The 22677-nt window shown below is 50.8% G+C and overlaps 2 protein-coding genes across 3 annotated transcripts; both read left to right on the forward strand.

The window, feature by feature from the left end:
• Positions 1-973: 973 nt before the first annotated feature.
• LOC120690840 (actin-depolymerizing factor 5) lies at positions 974-4075 on the forward strand. Of its 2 annotated transcripts, none has more exons than XM_039973684.1 (3): positions 974-1143; positions 1258-1517; positions 3513-4075. In XM_039973684.1, the coding sequence occupies exons 1-3, from the start codon at positions 1123-1125 to the stop codon at positions 3661-3663; spliced, it is 432 nt and encodes a 143-aa protein (XP_039829618.1). In that variant the 5' UTR covers positions 974-1122; the 3' UTR covers positions 3664-4075. The 2 variants fall into 2 exon arrangements, with proteins under 2 accessions (XP_039829618.1, XP_039829619.1); XM_039973685.1 differs by lacking the exon at positions 3513-4075 and adding an exon at positions 2149-3030.
• A 2058-nt stretch (positions 4076-6133) lies between these two features.
• Positions 6134-8925, forward strand: LOC120691618 (subtilisin-like protease SBT1.6). Its single transcript, XM_039974757.1, has one exon. The coding sequence runs from the start codon at positions 6270-6272 to the stop codon at positions 8622-8624; it is 2355 nt and encodes a 784-aa protein (XP_039830691.1). The 5' UTR covers positions 6134-6269; the 3' UTR covers positions 8625-8925.
• The last annotated feature ends 13752 nt before the right edge of the window (positions 8926-22677 follow it).

Genomic DNA, 22677 nt, shown 5'->3' on the forward strand with positions numbered 1-22677 from the left:
GAAAAAAAGAGCCCGAAATCCCCATCCGCTCCCCCACCGCCGCCTGCCGCGAGACGAGAGCCTGCTGCTGCCCACCTGGGCGCCCCGCCGACACGCTCGTGAAAACTAACGCGAAGCGGAGACCGTTACAGGAGAGAGGTGGGGGAAAAGGGTGGAAAGCGCCACGGGTGGACCCCCCGCCCCCCCTGGCCCACCACCGCGGCGTAGACGCACGGCTGTTTCTCTTCTTTTTTCGCGAGTGGCCTGGTGCGGGTGCGGGTGCCGGTGTGCTCGACCTCCGACTGGCAAACGGCGGGGGGCGGGCATCCTCTCACTACCTCCCTTGCCTTGCAAGCGAAGGATGAAATGGAACGGGGCACGGCGCGGCTCATGGGTCATGACGACGAGCCTCGGCGAGGGATGGTGGCCGGTGGCCGGGGGCCGTGATGGATGATGCTAGGCACGGCGTGGCGTGGCCTAGCGTCCGCCGGCCGTGCCCCACGGCCGTCGAGGCCGTTGATCGGCCCGAATCTTGCGGGGATCGTGTTGCCGCTTGCATGGTCGCGGTGGTGATGATGGTGACGCAATGTGTGTTGCCTAAAGCGGACAGAAAATTTGGAACGATCGAACCGGTTCCAAATTCTCTTGGATAGTATATCTTCTAAAATCCATTTTTTTTCTTGACCGCTACAAAACTCTGATATTCTAGGCCATTCTTTTTTTTAACCAGAAAAAAAGTCATCCATTTTTCACAGCATACATTTTGAAACACCAAATGCAATGAAGGTCAGAAAACTTGTTGAAAATTACTGTAATCTTTTACCGAAACTTTTTTCCGGGCTCACATGTATGTGAGCAAAAAGAGCACAAGGAAAGCATGTGGGGGCAAGTAGTATGTGCCCATTGCATTATTGCCTTTTTTTTCAATTTCAGGGGAGGAGAGAAGGGAATTTTGGGTTGCTTGCCACTCTTTTTATAAAGTCGACCCACCTCACCTAATGTCAAAAGAACCCGCGGCAGGGAAGAGGAGAGGAGAGGAGGGTCCTGAAAGGAAGAAACCAAACGCCCAAACCCAAACCCAAGCCCAAGAACAGAACACCACCGTTCCCTCGCCGGGGCGTCCATCCGCAACGATCTGCAGCCATGGCGATGGCTTACAAGATGGTAAATCCTGGCGTCTCGGTCTCGGTTAGCGGAGCCGCCGCTTCTCCCGTGTCAGAGCAGCCATGGCTGACGGCGTTCTCTGCGCTGCGCTGTGCGTGCGTGGGTGGGTTGCAGGCGACGGAGGGGATGAACGTGAAGGAGGAGTGCCAGCGCTGGTTCATGGAGATGAAGTGGAAGAAGGTGCACCGCTTCGTGGTGTACAAGATCGACGAGCGGTCGCGCGCCGTGCTGGTGGACAAGGTGGGCGGCCCCGGCGAGGGGTACGAGGAGCTCGTCGCCGCGCTGCCCGGCGACGACTGCCGCTACGCCGTCTTCGACTTCGACTTCGTCACCGTCGACAACTGCCAGAAGAGCAAGATCTTCTTCATCGCCTGGTAAAATCCTCGCTACTGTCTGTCTCGATTTTGTATCGCTCCATCCCTCCTCCAGTTCTCTTCACCTCGCAGAAGCTATCGGTTCCTTCTCTGCCATGGCGATCTTGACAGCAGTAACTTAAGGACTTTTCTTAGGAAAAACAATACTTCTAAACCTGGTAAAATTGCGCTGCAGAATCAATTAATTTGACGATCCTGTCCATTCCCATTTACTCGTTGCTAATTTGAGCATTCATGTATAGAATACAGTAATCTTTTTTTAATCGCAGAATATAGTAACAATCTTGCTACGGTAGTGTTCATAAATCCGACCTGCAACCAAGCAGTGCCAACTGTCCAAAACTGTATCTGTCAAGTTTTTCTCTGCAAGCATTCATGCGGCTTGGAAGATGAGCAACTGAACCGTAAACTACGGAACGGAAAAAACCAAGTCCGCTTCCGTCACTTGCACCGTTGAAAAATATCTGGGTTGGTGATCATAACCGTAATAAAAACATGGTAACTGCCGTTGTTACGGTTGAGAATGCAAGTAACGAAATGGCATCCTATACCAACTGAAAAGTCAAAATGGTCATGAAGTCGTTTGGTAAATTGAGACATAAATTGGCAGAATGTGCCTATATTTTCCTAGGGAAGGAAGGCAAGAGTTGCAGCCTAGAACAAGTCCTCTCGCTTGTCTGAAGGAAAAAGAAGAGCTGTCATCTTGATCCTTAGGGTTGCAGGAAGGCATCACACAATTGACAAGAAATCTGCAGATGCAATGACTGTTCAATCAGCGCCGCATCCTTATGTCGCAAAGAAAGAAGGTGCGCCAAGCTTTTTCGTTTTTCCACGGAACAAAAGCTTGCTTGCTGCACTCATCCCCGCTGCCTTTAGTCAGGATCATGACAGGGACCAAACCTTCCTGATAAGCCCCGGCCAGGCCTCCCTCCCTTTCTCCCTGTACTGTTGTCTTGAGCGCTCTCTACACGCATTATTTTTCTCCAAAGCCTCCAGTGCTCTTATTAACTTATTTTATCAGATCTGATCTAGCCTGAATCCACCTGTTGTCTAGATCTGTCAGCCCTGCTGACCCCTCACCGAAAGCACGCTTCGCCCATGCCAATAGCCATAGGCAAGACTGTCCATTCCGTCCAGTCTATCAACCTCACGATCCTTGCCATAGTTTAATCTCCTTACTGTATATTACCTCCATATCTTTTTATACGACGTTTCAGACCAAATAATTGTACTAAAATAAACTAAAATTTTATGTCCTAACGACATGTAAAAAGATATGGAGGGAGTATATTTAATTTAATATATATATATATATACATCTTTCTTGGCCTGTCCGCGTCCGGCAACAAGAGAACCAAACACCCGACCTGATCACTAAGCTGTTGCTGCAGTTGTATCTTGTAAATACTTTTCTCTCCACCCTACTTAATGAATAGGCAGAGCACCTTCCCTTAACTGTTAAAAAAACTAAGCTGCACAATTGAGGCTTTGTTTAGATCCCAAAACACAAAATGTAATTTTTTTGTAAATCGCTTGCATAGTGTACTAAATGTAGTCAAAAAATAAATCGCATTACACAAATGGACTGTAAATCGCGAGACGAATCTAATGAGCCTAATTATGACGTGATTAGACACTAAATTGCTACAGTAAATACATTCTAATGATGGATTAATTAGGCTCATTGGATTCGTCTCGTAGTTTACAGATGAGATCTGTAATTAATTTTGTAATTAGTCAACATTTAATACTTCAAATATTGAAAATTCCCTTTCAAAAACGCAAAATGCAAAGTGATCTAAACACACCCTGAATTATTATTTAACCACTGTTAGCAAGTCCACTTGCTCCGGTTTCCACTTGTTAAAGCGCTACGATTCTGCTGGCGACTGCTACTGCTGGCGGCTGCATTTTTTCAGTGGGCGGCGCTGCGTGCGCAGGCAGTGGGTTTGGGCGTTTGGTTTCCTGACGGATTCGTTGCTCTTGTCTGCACAGGTCGCCGGCCGCGTCGAGGATCCGAGCCAAGATCCTGTACGCGACGTCGAAGCAAGGCCTGCGGCGGCTGCTGGACGGGGTCCACTACGAGGTGCAGGCCACCGACCCCTCCGAGATGGGCTTCGACGTCATCAGAGGCCGCGCGCAATGAAGCCGCTCCTGGCCTCCCTCCCCTACGTGCGTGTGCTTGACTGCTTGTGCTTGTGCCCGTCTCCTGTCACCACTACTCACTGCTGCGAGCGTGTGTCTGATCTATCGCCCGGATGCTAATTGGCGTTGGTGTGTGCTCCCGTAGCGTCGATGATGCCATCTGACGAGAGGGTTCGTGTGTGTGTGATCTAGTAGAGTTTTGGTGTGTTTGCTTTGGCTCTTTGGTGTGCTGATGATGATGTGTAATGGGTGGAGTAGACGAAGCTGAGGGAGTGGCAGCGGATTAATGAAACGTCCATCTCCGCGACGTAGAATTCCACTGAACAATTGCTCCTGTACAATACGATAAGGTGCTTCGGATTTGCTTGCGTTCTTCCTACTACGATCCGAAGCAAATGTTGTCGCCTGCTTTAGCGTCAGAGACTCAGAGTTCCTGTTCAAGTTTCATCAAAAGATCTCTCCAGATTCGAAGTATATATAGTGAATTTCGACTCCTTTCCCGCTTCCCGCGTTGTGATTCAGGACAGGAGCAACACTTCAGATCTGAAGAGAACAGTGAACAGATGAATAGATAGGGTTCCAAGAGAGGATCAATCACGAGAAGATAGGGTTGTGGCCAGTGCAAAGCGCCGGCGAGATGGGCATGCCAGGAGTTTGTCCGTGTCGGTGCTTACGCGCCACATGGAACTCACTCTGTCGAACAGGACCTCTGTAAATGGAGGAGCCGGACGGAACAGCACGCTAGTCGCTAGCCCTAATTCCGTGTCGGCCGGCAAAAAGCTTGCGTAATTGGTGCTGGTTGTTGATTGCGGCCTGTAGTCCAGAGGCCCACAAAAGTGCCAAAGCATGGCCCAAAAGATTACGTCATTGCCTAGTCTCACACAGGGCCTAAACTTCTTTGGGCGCGATTGGAGTATTGGACCAAACATGGGCTCATGAATATCGGAAGAGGCCCAAACTGCGCAACCTTTCGAACAAGCCCACCCAAGGCCCGGAGGAGGAAAAGCGGAACTCGCTGCACGCCTGGGCCTCGGCTGTTGGAACCTCCATTATCGCTCTGAGTTGAAACCACCGTTTCCACTAAAAAAAAAATGAAACCACCATTAACATTAACTGCTATCTCAGAGAAAAAAATCTATGCTCAAACCAACTCTTTGATTCTTTCCCTTGAAGATGATGAAGCCGCGGTTGGCTACGCCCTACACACTAGTACAAATCCAGTTTTTTTTTTCTATCCGACGCCACTGATTTTACGCCACAATTTGGGCGCCTCGTGACCTTTTTACTCGCCAGAGAGCAAGGACAAGGAGTCAATGGAAGAGGTCACCGCTTTCGCAGGCAGGGGACCTTATCATTCGGTACCAGTACCACTACTGCCTTTGCAAGATGCCGCTGAGAAACGAGCGTGGCTAGAGCCCCGAAGACCACTTTACCGCGAAAGCACGCTCCCGTCCGTCTCCATTTCCAGCTCTCCACTCCCCGATCCGGCTTAGAACCGGTGCCCGCATTAATGCGGGGGATTAGCACGGGTGCTTAATCCAAGCTTCGGCTTTGCGACGGATCAGTCGAGCTGAGGAAGCCAGGTCCAGGTCCCCTCCCGAGTTTCTCGCGGAGCCTCACATGCTTGTCAGTTTCTCCTGGGGCCGGCAGCGACAGGATCTTATTTGGCAGCAGTGTCACAAAGCTCAAAAGGTGCCACAAGTCCTCCAGCAGCCGTGCTTTCGTGCAGCTGTATCCTGTCGAGCTGATAAACGGAATTGGATTACTGGACACAGATGTTTGAGAAAGATGAGCACAATGAAACTCTGAAAAAAAGATGAGCACAATTAACGCGAGACTTCCGCGTCGGCCGCTCGTTTATTTGACGTTGATGGCGATGGCCTGTGTGTCACTGGTCGAGTGAGAGCTCAGAGCTCACACAGCTCACTGGCCGGCTGCTCCATCGTCACGAGCCCACGGCCACTCTCCAGACCTTTTCGCACCATGACGCATTGACGCTCGTCCTCTGACTGAAATCCCACCAGGGCGGCATTTAACCATGCCACGGGCGTTGGGGACGGGGCCAAAGGCATTACTGCCTCTGCGGTACGAAGCCCACGTCTCCGGCCACCTCAACGCCTAGGCCATGTTTGGTTGTGGAGTGAAAATGTTTTGATGAGAGAGAAACGATGCTTTGACTACTAATTAGGAGTATTAAATAAAGTCTAATTGTAAAATTACCTCCACAACTATGGTACTGTAGCAGTTGCTCTAGCTAATGAGGTCTTTGACCGCACGATTAGAGGATGTTTGAGCACAGTTACTGTAGCATTACTGTAGCCAATCATGATGGAACTTGGCTCATTAGATTCGTCTCGAAAAGTTATACCCATTCCTAAAAAGATTTTGCAAATAGACTTCATTTAATACTGCATGCGGGCATTCGTCTTTTAGTGCAAAAGTTTTCATGGTTGCATCCAAACACGACACTAAAGGCAAAACCACCCCCGAGTCCCAACCGTCCCATCCCACCACCCCGCGCACTACCGCCGCTTCCACCGCTTCTCGGCATCGCCACGCACGGTGCCATCACTCTCACTCGCTCCCTCTCACCGAGCTCGCTCACCAATGGCGGCTCCTCGCTGCCCGTTCCCCATCCTCATCCTCCTCGCGCTGCTGGCGCTGTCGGCGCCGGCGCTGCTGCGAGCCGACGGCGCGGAGGAGGCGAGGAAGACGTACATCTTCCGCGTGGACCACCGCGCCAAGCCGTCCGTGTTCCCCACCCACGCGCACTGGTACGCCTCCGCGGCCTTCGCCTCGTCCCCTGCGGCCGCCCCGCTCGAGCCGCTCCACGTCTACGGCACTGTCTTCCACGGCTTCGCCGCGTCCGTGCCGGCGTCCCGCGCCGCCGAGCTGCGGCGCCACCCGGCCGTGCTCGCGGCCTTCGAGGACCGGGTGCGCCCGCTGCACACCACCCGGTCGCCGCAGTTCATGGGCCTCCGCGCGCGCCTCGGGCTCTGGTCCCTCGCCGACTACGGCTCCGACGTCATCGTCGGGGTGCTCGACACGGGCGTCTGGCCCGAGCACCGCAGCCTGTCGGACCGGAACCTGCCGCCCGTCCCCGCGCGCTGGCGCGGCGGCTGCGACGCCGGGCCCGGGTTCCCGGCGTCGTCCTGCAACAAGAAGCTCGTCGGCGCGCGGTTCTTCTCGCAGGGCCACGGCGCGCACTACGGCGCATCGGCCGTGGCGTCCAACGGCTCCGTTGAGTTCATGTCGCCGCGCGACGCCGACGGGCACGGGACGCACACGGCCACCACCGCCGCGGGCAGCGTCGCGTACGAGGCCAGCATGGAGGGGTACGCGCCCGGGGTCGCCAAGGGCGTCGCGCCCAAGGCCAGGGTGGCCGCGTACAAGGTGTGCTGGAAGGGGGCTGGCTGCATGGACTCCGACATCCTCGCCGGCTTCGACAGAGCCGTGGCCGACGGCGTCGACGTCATCTCCGTTTCGATCGGCGGCGGCAGCGGCGTGACGGCGCCATTCTACCTCGACCCCATCGCGATCGGCGCGTACGGCGCCGTCTCCCGGGGAGTCTTCGTGGCCACCTCCGCTGGAAACGAGGGGCCAACTTCCATGTCCGTGACCAACGTCGCCCCGTGGCTCGCCACCGTGGGCGCCGGCACCATCGACCGCAATTTCCCCGCTGAAATCGTGCTCGGCGACGGCAGACGCTTGTCAGGTGTGTCACTGTACTCCGGCAAGCCTCTGACCAATGCATCGTTGCCGTTGTACTACCCGGGGAGGACAGGCGGGCTGTCCGCGTCGCTGTGCATGGAGAACTCCATCGACCCGTCACTTGTGAAAGGCAAGATCGTCGTGTGCGACCGCGGTAGCAGCCCGCGCGTGGCCAAGGGAATGGTTGTCAAGGAAGCTGGTGGCGCGGCGATGGTTCTGACCAACGGAGAGGCCAACGGCGAAGGCCTGGTCGGAGACGCCCATGTCCTCCCTGCTTGCGCGGTGGGGGAGAAGGAGGGCGACGCGCTGAAAGCCTATGCTGCAAACGCCTCCAACCCGACTGCAACAATTAGCTTCGGGGGCACGGTGGTCGGCGTCAAGCCGGCGCCAGTGGTGGCCTCGTTCTCGGCGCGTGGACCCAACGGACTCGTCCCTGAAATCCTCAAGCCGGACTTCATCGCCCCGGGCGTCAACATCCTCGCGGCGTGGACGGGCGCCACGGGGCCGACCGGCCTGGAAGCCGATACCCGCCGCACGGAGTTCAACATCCTGTCGGGGACGTCCATGGCGTGCCCGCACGCGAGCGGCGCCGCGGCGCTCCTCCGGTCCGCGCACCCCGGGTGGTCGCCGGCGGCGATACGGTCCGCGCTGATGACGACGGCCGTCGCGACCGACAACCGCGGCGGGCCCGTGGGCGACGAGGCCGAGCCCGGGCGCGCCGCGACGCCGTTCGACTACGGCGCGGGGCACATCACGCTGGGCAAGGCCCTGGACCCCGGCCTGGTGTACGACGCTGGGGAGGAGGACTACGTCGCGTTCATGTGCAGCATCGGCTACGAGCCGAACGAGATCGAGGTGGTGACGCACAAGCCCGTGTCGTGCCCCGCGGCGGCGGCGGCGGCGGCCTCGGGCTCCGACCTCAACTACCCGTCCATCTCCTTGGTGCTCCGCGGCGGCAACCAGTCCAGGACGGTGACCCGCACGGCCACCAACGTCGGCGCGCAGGCGTCCGCGACGTACACGGCGCGCGTGCAGATGGCGGCGGGCAGCGGCGTGTCCGTGTCCGTGAAGCCCGAGAGGCTCGTCTTCTCGGCGGGCGCCAGGAAGCAGAGCTTCGCGGTGACGGTGGCCGCGGCGCCGTCCGCCCCGCCCGCCGCGGCGCCCGTGCACGGGTACCTCGCCTGGTCGGACGGCGGTGGCGGGCACGAGGTGCGGAGCCCCATCGTGGTGACGTGGCTACAGCCCATGTGACCGCCAGGTGGGGCCGCCGCCACGGCTCGTGGAGTGGGTCCCGGGGCTGCCGATAACGATAAAAAGGTGGAAGGCAGCAGGAGTCAAGGCGCAGTGGGCCAGTAACGGTAAAGTCGTGCGGTCGGGACGGGCCAAAGCTGGCCGCCGAACCGAACTTTAATTCGGTGGGGCCCAGCAGGCCCGCACTGCTGCAGAGATTGATTAACCGCGGGGGGCATGCTATGAGCCTGTGACACCGGATTTTTTTTATATTTTAATCCTTTTAATCTAATATTTTATAAATAATCCGTAACGATCTAAATTTGCGAAAACTAGCCCTTTTGGTCGCGCTAAGTTACGTGGCGTGACTCCCTGAAGGGTCACGCCACATGCTTTGGCGTGACCAAGCTGCCACGCTGGCACACGCGCGATGCGGCGGATGACGTGGCAAGGCGGAATCGCGTCACATGTTTTGGCGCGACTGAGTCGCGCCATGCTCTGTGGCGCGACTCAGCTGAATATAGGACCACCCGTTGGACGGCCTTTTCCTCCACCTCCCTTTCTTCTTTCCTTCACTCCCCACCCGACCTGAGCTCCATGGTGCCGCCCGTCGCTGTCCATCTCTAGATCCACTCGATCTTCCACCCGATTCAAAGGGGAATCGAAGGGAAATCGATTCCTGAAGGTACCTCCTCCACTCTATTTGATTGATTTTCCTTCATTTCTTGGTTTTGTTAGGGTTTGAGTTGGTTAGAGTTTAGGTAGGGTTTGAGTTGGAATGGGGGATTGAGTACGAATCGGGTAGGATTCCTGAAGGTACCTCCTCCACTCTATCTGATTGGTTTTCCTCCATTTCTTGGTTTTGTTAGGGTTTGAGTTTGTTAGAGTTTAGGTAGGGTTTGAGTTGGAATAGGGGATTGAGTACGAATCGTGTAGGATTAGTTGTGGTGTATCGTGCAATTGAACGATGGTGACACTTTTGTATCGTGTAATAATTACTGCATGTATCAATTTGGAGGTGATAGTGTTGTTTAGATTTTTTTATTACAAAGAGCTATAAAGTGTGAATAATCGTCATAGTAGCAAATCTATTTTATATGTATTTTGGTAAAAATTCTTATATTATGCTATATATAGTTATATTAGCTTAATCATGTATGAAGTAATGAAGTGTGTTGTACTTATAATGAAGTAATGCCATATATAGTTATATTATCTTCTTCATTTTGTGTATATGTATATGTGTAGATGGATCGTTTAGTTCGTTTATTTTCGGGTGGGACGATTAAAGAAAATGGAGAGTTTGCAAGAATGAGGCAAAAAGTAGCAAGATTTGATGTGGCATCTTCATTCGATGATATAATGTGTCGAGTAAATTCATTATTCAAAGTAGAAAATAAGTGTATGGAGTTAAGGCTTTGTGGTAGGTTTGATGCTGGAAAGGAAAGGTCACACTATGTGATGATGCCAATTGGTTGTGAGAATGATTGGTTGTTTTACAAAGAGTTGGTCAAAGGTTCGCAAGTGGGTTGTGCAGAGATAGTGGTTGATGTGTGCAATCGTAAAAAAGTCATCTTTTTCAGCGTTTGCATTGCATGTTGCATGTCGAATTGCAAAAGGAACTCCTCGCAAATTTTTTTTTTTGCAAAAGGAACAATTTCAGGTATTTAATACTCAACTATTGACTGGTTGCATGCATACTAGCTACTTTTTGCATGTATACAGAAAGGTATGAAACATGAGATTCTGCTGGACTGGAACTCCTTTCATGGATTGTGACAACTCTAAAAGGGAACTGAAAGGGGGTGTGCAAAGTGACAAGTAAATGTGCGTTGCTTCTTGCAATCATATCCTATCTCTCAACTGATAACATACTAATCATCATCGATGGTAATTTTCACTTTAATTATGAATGGGTTAATGCTCTAATATGGGACTCGGTGCACTTCTGTCCACACCAATGCTATTGTCATTTCCTATACCTCTATGTGATTGTGGAGTGACAAGCTGTCACAATTTAGAGCTAAGCCAAAACTGATCGGCATCGTGGTGTGGTGCAATTGCTCAACGAGTCGCGCCGTGGGGCATGGCGTGACTAGTTGGCCTAGGGCAAAACTGGTTGATGGCTGTGCGTGGCGCGACTCTTTGCTGAGTCCCGCCAAGCCACGTGGTGCGACCATTCAGCTGGTCACGCCAAGTTTAATGGCGCGACTCTTAATATAGTCACGCCGTGGAATTTGGCGTGACTAGTTGGTGCCATTTTGGCCTAGGGCAAAACTGGTCGATGTCTGTACGTGGCACGACTATTCAACTGGTCACGCCTAGTGGAATGGCGCAACTCTTAACGCAGTCACGCTGTGGAATTTGGCGTGACTAGTTGGTGCCATTTTGGCCTAAGGCAAAACTGGTCGATGGCTGTGAGTGGCGCGACTCTTTACTGAGTCACGCCACTCCACGTGGCGCGACTCTTTATTGAGTCCCGCCACGCTACTCGGCGCGACTCAGTGAAGAGTCACGCCACACGCATCCACTGACCAGATCTGCCGTGGGCATATTTTGTGCCAACTGGTCACGCCAACTAAAATGGAGCGACTCCTCGATGAACAAACATTTAGTGAAATATTTCACATTCATTAACACAGAAATAACATAAACACATACTCCAATTCATTGTCACTTTTTTTTTCAAAATAAACGACCAAAGTGACTATCCAGAATAAACAGCCACGCTACCAAATGGCTGAACATGTCCAGAATAAAATCTGCTGATAATCTTACAACATTCCACAATAGATGTTGCAACTAAAATGGCGCGACTCCTCGATGACCCAAACATCCAGCTGCAATAGCAAAATAGAAGCATCCTCACCAAAGTTGTTCATATCGGAGGTCACAAGCAAAAGATATCAACCACACTAATACAAGAGGTCCAGTGACAAACTAAATTTAGGCAACATTTGATTCAACATTACATCGATGTTAGCCAACATGTTTCCATCTAAGTTACATAGTTCCATCTACATCTACTCATACTTCACTCGTACCCAACATGCTTGTGGAGGCTACCAAGCCTTGTTCAAACATACCTAGTATCATGCTAGTCATGGGACGGATGTGGGGTGAAAGGTTTCTTGGGACGACGAGGGCGGCCCGGCTTAGTTGGTAGGACGTTAGCGCTCCTGACATCAGTGTGATCCCGTGCCCGTGCCCTTGTCCGCCTCTTTGGTCGTGGAGTATCTTGCGTGGGCTCTGGAGCGTCCGGAATCTGTGAGAAGCCAATCTCATCGTGGCCGTAGTCAGGATCTTCACCATCTGAGCTTGATGTCTCCTCAGACTCCTCACTGATGATGTCTTGAGGGGGTCTCTCCTTGCCCCTCCTACGAGGGGTTCCAATACTGAGAGCACCGGATCGGCTGCGACGTCCTCATATTAGAGAGAATTGTTTAACATATATGTAAGTAAAAACAAGCATAAAGTAGTAGAAATGGAAATAACATTGCTAATGTCCCACCTGTAGATGAGGTGCCCAATGAAGTACTCGTGCTTCTTGTACCGCGATGGCGTGACCCGGAAGGTTCACCATCATCGACAGCTGGTTGTCCTTGTCCCGCTATGCAGTTCAGTTTGAATGCCATTTTTCGGCAACCCCGTCTAAACCTCTACATTGCATTTCAGCACAGAATTCGAAAGACACTAATCATTGAGAACTGAAAACTAAATTCATTAGATATATTAGAGGGAATTGTACATATTCTACCTGTAAGAATCCCCTCAGCACGGTGGCCTCATTCGGAGATCCTATTGGCACCCTCAACGCTGGTCCCGCCTCGTTATCAAAACGACTAAGTTGCTGCCCCTGCAAATGCATAGGTCACACAAGTTATTATGCCATAAAAATTCTACAAACTACTTAACAAGTTAGGTCATAAAGATGTAGGACATTGCAATATTTTCAGGTGTTGTGCACTACAACTTACAATGTAGTCTTCAAAGGGTCCTCGCTCGGGCTGCGTACCCATTCGCGTGTGAGCATCATATTCGACAAAGACATCTTCGGGGCCCGAAGGTAGATCCTCGATGTGGGTATCGTCCAATGCAGCCTTGAGCTTTAGCCGTGTGTTTTGCTTCAACCAGTCCAAATATATATTGAACTGGGCCTCACGATGAACAGGGCCACCATAAACTATGTTGTTGCCTCAACCATTCCAAGCATTCACATATGCAAGGTGCTTCTCCTCCCAGTTTTTGGCACCCCGCTGCTTCCGTCGATCAGTTCTACATATAATGTATGCAAGAATTAATGTAATTGCAAAACATGCAAATATTTTTCATAGAATGAGATTGCAGAAAATAAATAACCATACCCGTGCAACTCATGGCTAGTATTAATATACTCAGGCGGACAAGACTGAAGTATTCCAAATTGGCGCATCACCCGATTTGGAAGGTGGTACTCAACAATGTAATAGCAAATAAGAGGTCAAGCTGAGCGCCAGTATTCATTATCCCTCATGCATTGCGGACTAAGATTCATGTTTTGCACCTCCATGCGATTGTATGGTTGCATTCAACCTAATAAGACATGTTCAATATGATTACAACAAATTGAGGACGTTATATTACACGAATTGCGGTAGAGGTGGTGGTTATAGACTTACGTGTGCAACATTTAGGCAATCAAGGGCATTGCTATAGTCTATGTACCGCCTTCCTGGATTACCGTGCACGGTACCAATATTGTTACATAACCAACCCACTGTAGCCACAGCCTCTCCCTCGTATAATGGCGTAACATTAGATATAACAATAAATATTGACATTAGCGAATTTTGAAGATTACCCAAACCTAACAACAACAATGCAAAAGTAATGAACAAATAAAATACTTACTCCATGAGCATAACGCTCCGGCCGGCCAACAGGAAGGCACTCCCACATCCACAGTTGCAATAGGTAAGCACAACCACCAAGATTTGCACTATCTTTGCTCCACCTACAAGCATCACATAGCTGATGGTACAACCACCCAAGTGTTGCGTTCCCCTAGCTGAAAGTGGCAATGTTGTCCCAGTCTTGACCAATTAGTTCTAGCCACATCCATGAGATTGTGTTCCCGCTCGAATCAGGAAATAGAAACCCGGCGATCAAATGTCATAGCCATGCCCAAGCGAACCTAGCAACCGTCCCGCCATTAGCATCCGCTCCAGGTGGTGTACCAAAATGTTGTGTCAACCAAGCTGAGGTCACTCCCATAGGCCTCTTATCCTTCATGTCGGGTGGGTGCACTCCAAACAACGGCTCTACCATCTATACGAAGCCCAAATAGCATTGCCACATCTTGGAGTGTGATTGACATCTCACCGCTGGGAAGGTGGAATGTGTGTGTCTCAGGCCTCCACCGGTCCACCAGAGCTGTTAAAGCTGCATTGTCCATACCGAGGAGGCCCTCCTTGACTAGCCACGCCAACGGGAGGAATCCAGCCCGTTTTAGGTACGGTGCGTACCTATCATCCCACCGCAGAGGCTTGTGAAGGCGGGGGCGTAGAGGCTTCAAAACCTACAAAAATATCAATAAACTTTATAATAAACTAAAATCAAATTAATGACTTCACAAAAATAAAAACGAACACAAATTCACCTGCGTACGCTCTTCTTGTATCTTGCCACGGTGTCGCTCATCGTAATGCATCTCCAGGAGAGAGTAGCGCGGGTGGTGTGCCATCTACATACAAAAAGTAATATATAATAAGCAATCCCTTTGTTTCGTCAGACTTGTACTATGAACATTGGTTCATGAATGTAGCTGCATATTGGTGGTCATGGTTCATGAATGTTTCAAAGGGATCCGGATGAGCTAGCAGGATATTCTAATTTTGAGTTCCCAGGATGGAAAGAAGATTCTGAAAACTTCCTCAAGTTCTCAGGCACGACACCAGAAAGGTCATTATAGGACGCATTGAAGGATAGGAGGTCATCTGGAAGATCCTCAGGTAATGGCCCGGTGAATTGATTTATTGACAAGTCAAGATCAGTAAGCGCCCCAAGCTTACTAACAGCAGCAGGTAATGGACCAGAGAAATTGTTTGTCGATATATCAAGAACACGGAGGCCAGGTAGGGAAGCAATATCATCAGGGAGGCTTCCATTGAAGTGATTTCCAGAAATATCAAGCACTTGAAGACTCAAATTTTTGGATGAGGAACCAGGCATAGTAGGCTAGACTCACCTCTGTAATCGAGGGAACCAGGGGCGGATTTGGATTTGGCGGCACGAATGGCCCTGGCGGAGGCGGCAATGGCGGCGGCCGGTGGCGGGTGGTGCTCCGCAATGGCAGCGGTAGGGGGCGGGCCGTGCACAGCCCCGGCGGCCGGTCCGCAGGGGGCGCGCGGGTGCAGGCCGCCGGGGGCCGGTCGCCAGGCCGCGGGTGGGGGGCGGCTGCAGGGCGGGCGGCAACGCCGGCCGCGGGGGAGCTTGCTGCAGTGCTCCTGGACACAAGATAGAAGATAGGGAACTGAGGAATTGGACTAGGGTTTGTCGGTGGGCCGAGTCAAAATCGGCTGAGTCGCGCCAAATCATGTGGCGCGACTCCGGCTTGCCACGTCATCCACCGCATCGCGCGTGTGCCAGCGTGGCAGCTTTGTCACGCCAAAGCATGTGGCGTGACCCTTCAGGGAGTCACGCCACGTAACTTGGCGTGACCAAAAGGGTTAGTTTTCGAAAATTTAGATCGGTACGGGTTATTTATAAAATATTAGATTAAAAAGGATTAAAATAAAAAAATTCGTGACACTGACACAGTAACAGCATGGGGGGTATAGTGACAGTGGTGTGCCAAAGCTATCGAGCCAGGGTGATTGTTTTTACCTGCTTGTTCGTTTCCGGAGGCTACAGTACGTGCCTGCCACTGGAGGACAGTGTGCAACGGAAAGTAACGGAGAAACAAGACAAAGCTACGAAATACTTGTGCCGTTAGCTTGGGTGTTTCTATGTGGATTATCTGAAGTACTAGTAATTTGACTGTCTAGTTGCATTCTCTCTCGCTAAACTTAGTCGAAGTTTTGTCTGTTCGTGGAGGATTTTCTTGTCCTCGTTTCTCTGGTCCTGCAGATGTTCCTGCGTGTTGTCGGGCATTTTCATGTATGGGTGAGTGGGTGCACGCAACGCAGATACCGGACCTCGTGACCGTGAAGTTCGTCGGATGTTCATTTACAAACGGGTGGGCCCGGCTCGGTATTCGGCGCCTTTTGGGTCGTTTTCTTTTCTTTTTTTGTTTTTTTAAAACACCCAGGAGCACTGAGGAATCATTTAAGAAATCAATTGGGCACCCACGTTGACTGCGCGCTCAACGCAGATGGTTTACACACGCACACGGCACACACACCACACCACACACATGTACACACACGCACACACGCACCCCTCAGGGGATAAACCCCTGTACGCACCTGGAAATTCGGCCTCGACGGAGCTCGAACCCGCGCGGGCAGCGCGGCCACTGCCGCCGCTAGCCAGCGGACCTTTGGTCCGTTCGCTTTGGGTCGTTTTCCACAAGCGCTTTTCCCGGCAGCGGCGACAACGAGGAAAGCCAGGCTTGATGCTTCTCGAGCTGTGCGGGAGCCACTCAGAGCAACGCTTATGGTTGTGCCCACAGCAGGCGAAATGAAACGCGTGCCTTCATTTATTGCGGCAACGGGCAGCAGCCGCAAGCGGCCAGTGCTGCGCAGCCAATGAGAATGCGCGCATCCGCCAGCTCTCAGCCGGCGCGTCGCGAGACGTCCGATCTCTTCTCTCTCTTTATTTCTCTCACCGCCACTTGGGATCTCGCCGATTTTCTCGCCGAGCGTAATACTTGCTCTCATCATTCTGGGCATCAGGCATTGAGGCCGGTACAAGTACAAGGATGCCCATACTCGAGTGTAAATCTAACGGTTGAAATGGTGTGCATCTTATTGGCGGTAACGGTCATGCTGTCTTGACAGTGACACCCATGACAGAATTCTCCACTAAACGTGCGGTTGGCACCTGGCAGGTCATTATAGAGCACTCAATTTTGCTTAAGCTAAGCCTTTTGCGTTGTCAATTAGTAGTAGATAGCGTAACAGACTAACAGGCAATCTCACAATTCCCTTTTCCCCTGTTTTGTAAAGATAACCACTTTCCTCCAGAGTTTTACAGCGTATGATGACTGATGAGTGTCCCCTCTTTTTCACCTCGCCAGATCGTGCCTTTATTTTCAGCAGGAGAAACTATGGACCATTCCATTTTCCCCATAAGATGATGATGAAGCTGAAAGACGAGTGTTGGGCGCGAGGGCGCTCATTATCACCCTGAAGCTTGACTAACAACTCGTGGGCCTAAAGGTGCGTATGGGCTTCGAACATGTTTGGTCCGTGGGCCTAAGAAGAAGCGTGGAAGAAATATGAGCCCATAGCTAGCTGTTTTTCACGGTGTACAAATTCGTCTTTTTTAAATACTTCAGTTTCGCTATGAAAATAGTATATGTCGCTTTTAAAAATTATCAAACATATCTTACTGATGCCATTAGATCGGAAATTTACCAAATTTTCTTACTTTTAAAAATATATCCAGCAGATTTTTGCTGGATCACGTAACTCAGGCATATCATGAGAGAACGGCTGTTTTTTTTAGAAAGAGAGAACGAGCTGTTTTGCTCCTCTCTTCATGCACCAGCCGAATGCGGCCCAATGTGCGCATTCGTGGGCCAAGCTGCGAATCCTCTGTACCCTTCCTTCTCCGCGTCATGCCAAGCTGTCGCGGCACAATGCGGACCCGATAGATCCAGCTCGAAAGAACCCGCCGCCCCGGTCGGCGTGAACTCTCGCTGCGAATACGCAGGAGGGTGGTAAAGGTATTCCCTCCAAAAAAAGTGGTAAAGATCTTAAAATTTGATCTAAATAATTTAAGGATGGGTCCTAAAACGATCAGGTTCTAATTTCATTTAATTTTAATCTAAAAATACATAAAAATCAAATTAAATTATAAGAGATTATTGGAACCCTGGTCCGTTACCACCCCCGTACGGGCTTCAGGCACACGACGGCAGCATAGAAGCCACACCTCCATTCCCCCGTCGCCATGGCCGTAATGCGAATTTCCAGTAACAGCAAATTTCCGTGAGCCGATCGACGAGCTGCACCTGCAAGCGAGGAGCCCGGCCACCTGCCAATTAAAAGCCGCCGACCGGCGAGGACGGGCGCAGGACGGGGCACCGCTATTTCGTCGGGCGGCGGGGCACGAGGCCACGAGCAGCCGAGAGGGACCGAGCCCGCCGGGAAGGCCGGAGCGGTGGACGGCAAAAGAAGCCGCCGCCACGGGTCTCGGCGACGTCCTTTTCCCCCCTTGTGAACCGGCGCTGTCCATCACGGCGTCACGTACGCACACCCGCCTCGCAACTTGACGCGGGGTGTTGTGGACGTGATGCAATGGTCGGCGCCCAGCGGGACGCCGATCCGGCGCCGGGGTTATCCTGGACTATTCTATTGTCCAACACTACTGATCTGGTTAGTAAACGCCCAGCACGGAATTGGTGACAGGAAATGTCAAACGGGAGTTAGCTGACGATCGGCATTCGACGCGCCTAGGCTAACCAAACCACGGATCCACCGAGAGTCTCTCTGAATAGTTACCTGCAAGTTGTACGGCTGCGAAGTGGGGCGCCGACCATCGCAGCCTGTTAATTTGCCGCCATTGCTTGACGACATTTGCAAGTCAGTACTAGTCAGAGCCCGCTACTTTTCTTGTACTAGCTACCGTCACATCGCAGCTCGCACGCACGCCTAGAAAGATACGCGCGCGCTGACTGCTGGCAGCGCGGCGTGGCGCGTTTCCTTTTCGTGCTCCTGCTCGCTCGCCTCACCTCAGGATGGCGAGCGAAAAAGGCGACCAGGGCGCCACACGTCACCGCAGAGATCAGCAGACAAATCCACAGCTTTGCCCCGGAGCAAAGCCAGCCAGCAGTCGCGGCGGCGCCGCTGACGCTTCCTGCCGCGCGACCCGCGCGCGGAGGGTGGCGGTGGCGCGCCGACCTTTCCTTCTCTGAAAGGGAAAACCACCGCGCGGCGGGGCAGCTCGCTCGCTGACGGCAAAAAGTTCTGGCTCTCCACCGGCGCCTGCCCGGGCCGGTCGAATGCGACTTGTTGGGATGGCCGGCCGATATTTATCATGCGCAGATCGCGTTCTCTGCTGGAGCCGAACCGCCGTCGATCTACCGGAGACGGAGACATTTTTGTATTGGCGGTGGCGGCCGTGGTCCGCGCGAGCAGCATGGCATGCTGATGGTAGCTGAGCTGAGCGTCATCAGCAGCAGAATGCCGTTTCGCTCTCCTAGTTAGCGGTAGCTTTCCGAGTTAGCTCCGGCCTCCGGAACGGGGCCCCTCCCTTGCGTTGCGTCCTCGATGACCTACCATCCTCAGCTCAGAATAAGTAAGGTTGCTATCGATCCTTCTCACGGCTTGAGCTGCTGACATTCCGAGCGACGATCCGGGGCGCACAACGCCATGGGATCGGAGAAATAAAAATGGCGTCCCTCTTTTTTCTATTGTATACAGGAGTGGTTGGTTGCTGCTGCTAGGGCCTATGGGTTCGAGACGATTCCAGAGAAATAACTATGTTTGGAAAGGCTTGGCGCTAATGATGACGGCCCAGTTTGTTTATGGGAAAGAGTAGTGGTACGTAGTAGCGTGATTGGTCTCGTACTCTCGTCATGAGGAGAAAAGAATGCGCAATTGGGCGTAAGAAATTCTGTGGAGCGCCGCCCATGGAGGTTGTTTGACCTGCACATGTGTTGTATACGCCCACTTGGAGAAACTAAGAAGAGATCCAACGTAACCGATGTTATCGAGGTTGCGCTAGCTTAATTATCTATCTAGCTAGTAGTAAACAACATTACTATAAATGGCATCTTTCAATAATAGCCACAAAACAGATGCAGATACCTAACCCACTCAAAAGAAAATAGATGCTGCTACACAGCTAATGCAACCAGAGCAATTAGTTTTGCGTTTCCTGTAACTCTAATATTTCTAACACAGTTGTTAACACTCAACCAACAAGTGAAGACCATTAAAAAGTCGCATATGTTGTTTTTTACTCAATACCTTGAGAAATCGCAGGGAAATTGGACGGCCTAACAAATTTACTTCATTTTTTTTGGCCAATACACAAATAAAGATGGCAGAACACATAAGATATATATGTAATGCTAGGAGAGTGCTGATGGAATTTTTCTGTAAGGATTTCCAGGATCACTAGGAGTAGATCAGAGGGGTGACTCAATGGTTCTTGAGGATCTCGAGCCGGCCATCACTGGTTCGTCGGTGAAGGCCTGCTCTGAGGCAGCGACGCGCGGTGCGGAGGCGTCGCGGCGTGGTCAACGGGGCGGCGATGTGCAGTGGCGGTTCACTCCTATGAGCCTTAGTTCTCGGCATACCTTACTACCCCAGATTATTCCATCTATTGCAAAGATGGAATATCTTTAAGCTTGTGTTTGGGTTCAGTATTTACAAGACTCATAGGGTGCTATAAGCACGACCTTTTTCTTTCGATTGCTTTGAGACTCAACTATCTTTTCTTCCTCTTTGGAGCTGAAAAACTCCAAAAATTTTGCTTGCTATTGTGATTGGGGTATCAATGTTATGACCGTTGTACTCCCTTTTCGGTCATATTATTCTTTAATAGATCATTCTTGCTTTAAATAACTTTGTGGGGGAATTTCTTTCTAAACTTAATCTCTCTTGTCTTTCTAATCTTTCTCCCCCTCGAAATATGGCACAAACTTTGCTTCCATAATTTTGAAACTATTTTTTAACACTTATGAACGAGGAGCCTTTCATTACTTGGTTTATTGACATGATCTAGTCATGCAAAACAATGGGAGTACCATTTTCTCGTTCCATTTCAAGAGCTCATCAGAGTTCTTTATATTGTTACACTTTCAAGAACTCACCAGAATTCTTCATATTGATATACTTTTGCAAGTCATACTTGCTAAAACTTTCTTTTGTCCTTCGACTCTTTTCAAGTCACTATCCAAAACATGCCGCTATAGTAGTGCATGAGAATTGCTGGGATAGCTTAAAAGCTCCACCAGACTTCTTCACTTTTATGTGATACTTATGTCGCATGTGAGTCATCACAAAAACTTTCCCTGCCATGCAGGATATGAATGGCACAAGTGCCAAAACTTTTTCCGACATGCGGTATAAAACTTTAAATGCATTGGTAATACATGTTTAATTGAACGTTGGTCAAATTGAACATGCATCAAACTCATTTCAACCATTATCTTTACTGTTGTTGAAGGACAAAGAAACTTTGGTCACAATGACTAAAACATGCATATATATACTTTATTTTCTGATTAAATCTTCCCGTTGGTTCTAATTTTGTCATAAGATTTTCTAGGGTACCCACAGCCGGGTGGCGGAACGCACCCGCCTATTCCCAGTGAGGGGGTGCTCGGGAAGGTATTAGGCGATTGGGCTGATCTAGCTCTGAGATAAGCACACAAGAACACACGATCTAGAGTGGTTCGGGCCGCCGGAGCGTAATACCCTACGTCCACTGGGAGAAGTTTTGATCTCTGTTGTGTATGAATTTATCCTCTGCCGGGCCTTGGCTCTCACCCAGCCTGAGTTTTTCTCTAACGAGCGCCCCCTTTTATAGACCAAGGGGTGTGGATACATAGGACGTTGGGGCCCCGACAAGTGGGTCCAACGTGACTGTGCAGCATACTGCGCAGAGTACTCAAATGGCTACAGTGGCTACGAATCTTTCCTCCGATATGCTTCCATCCCCTGCTGACCCTCTGAGGCTCTGACGAAGGGAGGTCTTCTCTTGTCCCGTCAGCAAGGTGCCCATTGGGGGAGCGTAGCTTGCGGCGTGACCTGTTGAGGCTATTATGTAGGCGTCATAATGGGTGAAGCCGAGCCGTCGTGTCCATCTGTTATGGCAGACTGGCAGGCGCGGCGTGGGCGGCGCCAGCAGCTCCACTATCTTGGTAATACGCGATCAATAGTGTCCCCTGGTCAAAGTATCGCCTCGGCTTCTGCTACATCAATGCAGACGTCCTCCTGTCGTAATGAATACAACGGTAGGTGAGTCTTAATAAGGAGACCAAGCGGCCTTATATACGTATCTGGGCCTGTTGACACGTGGTGGCCCCGGACCACCCCAAGGCGGGGTGACGATTCCTTTCCTTGGAGAGGGGTCCGGTTACTATACAGGGGGTCCCGGACCCCATGGGGGGTCCGGGATTCCCTGGGGATCCGGTCCTCTTCGGGAGGTCCGGAGCTTCCGGCCGTTCGGGCTGACTGCTAGCTTTTCCCGTGACACGTGGTGCTCCCGGACCTTTCCCAACCAGGGGACGGGTCCGGGACCGCTGTTGGGTGAGCAGGGCTCCGGACCGCAGGGGTCCGGCTGCTGGACATAGTTAAGGATAACTACAAGGCTCTTGCCTATACGCAGCAAGAGGGGGTACCCCAGTCCTGGGGTGCCGACAAATTTAATCAGAAAATTTAACAAATATCTATATTACAAAAACTTTAGTGTGAGAAAAACCAAAAACCTTTCCGAATAAGTTGCATCTCTTTTCCATATCAACTAAAAGTCAGAATGAAACAAGCACTTTTTTTCTTAACCTAAACTATACAACTGAGTAACCTCAAAACTTTATTTGTAACATTGATCGGAATCAACTTTTGTTTGTTAATTTCTCTCTATTTGGAAAAAATTGTATGTCTTAATTTAACGTTGGTCAAAATTAAAATATACAATTTTTCTTTACTTTCAATTCTATATCACCGTTGGACCGAAATAAAACACATGACTAGAATAAAAATTATAATATTGTCATCATCAACTTTGGTTAGAAAATAACAACATCATAATAAACTTTAAATTTCGTTTCTTTTAAGAGAAAACTAATGCTCAACTTGACACTTACAATGGCAAAATGGTGCCAAAACAATCTTTCTTTGACTTACAACAGCGGAAGCTTTTCTTAACCTTAAACTTATAGGCTGCCTTTTCCCACAGAAAAAAACTCATCTGAGTT

This window comes from Panicum virgatum, chromosome 9N, assembly GCF_016808335.1.
Source record: "Panicum virgatum strain AP13 chromosome 9N, P.virgatum_v5, whole genome shotgun sequence".
In the NCBI taxonomy this organism is placed as follows: Eukaryota; Viridiplantae; Streptophyta; class Magnoliopsida; order Poales; family Poaceae; genus Panicum; species Panicum virgatum.

Excerpts from the sequence above, each read along its gene's own strand:
- LOC120691618 (XM_039974757.1), top strand. The coding sequence starts at position 6,270 with ATGGCGGCTCCTCGCTGCCCGTTCCCCATCCTCATCCTCCTCGCGCTG.
- LOC120690840 (XM_039973684.1), top strand. The coding sequence starts at position 1,123 with ATGGCGATGGCTTACAAGATG. Across the intron at positions 1,144-1,257 it reads TGGCGATGGCTTACAAGATG|GCGACGGAGGGGATGAACGT; the intron begins GTAAATCCTGGC and ends GGTGGGTTGCAG. Across the intron at positions 1,518-3,512 it reads AAGATCTTCTTCATCGCCTG|GTCGCCGGCCGCGTCGAGGA; the intron begins GTAAAATCCTCG and ends TTGTCTGCACAG.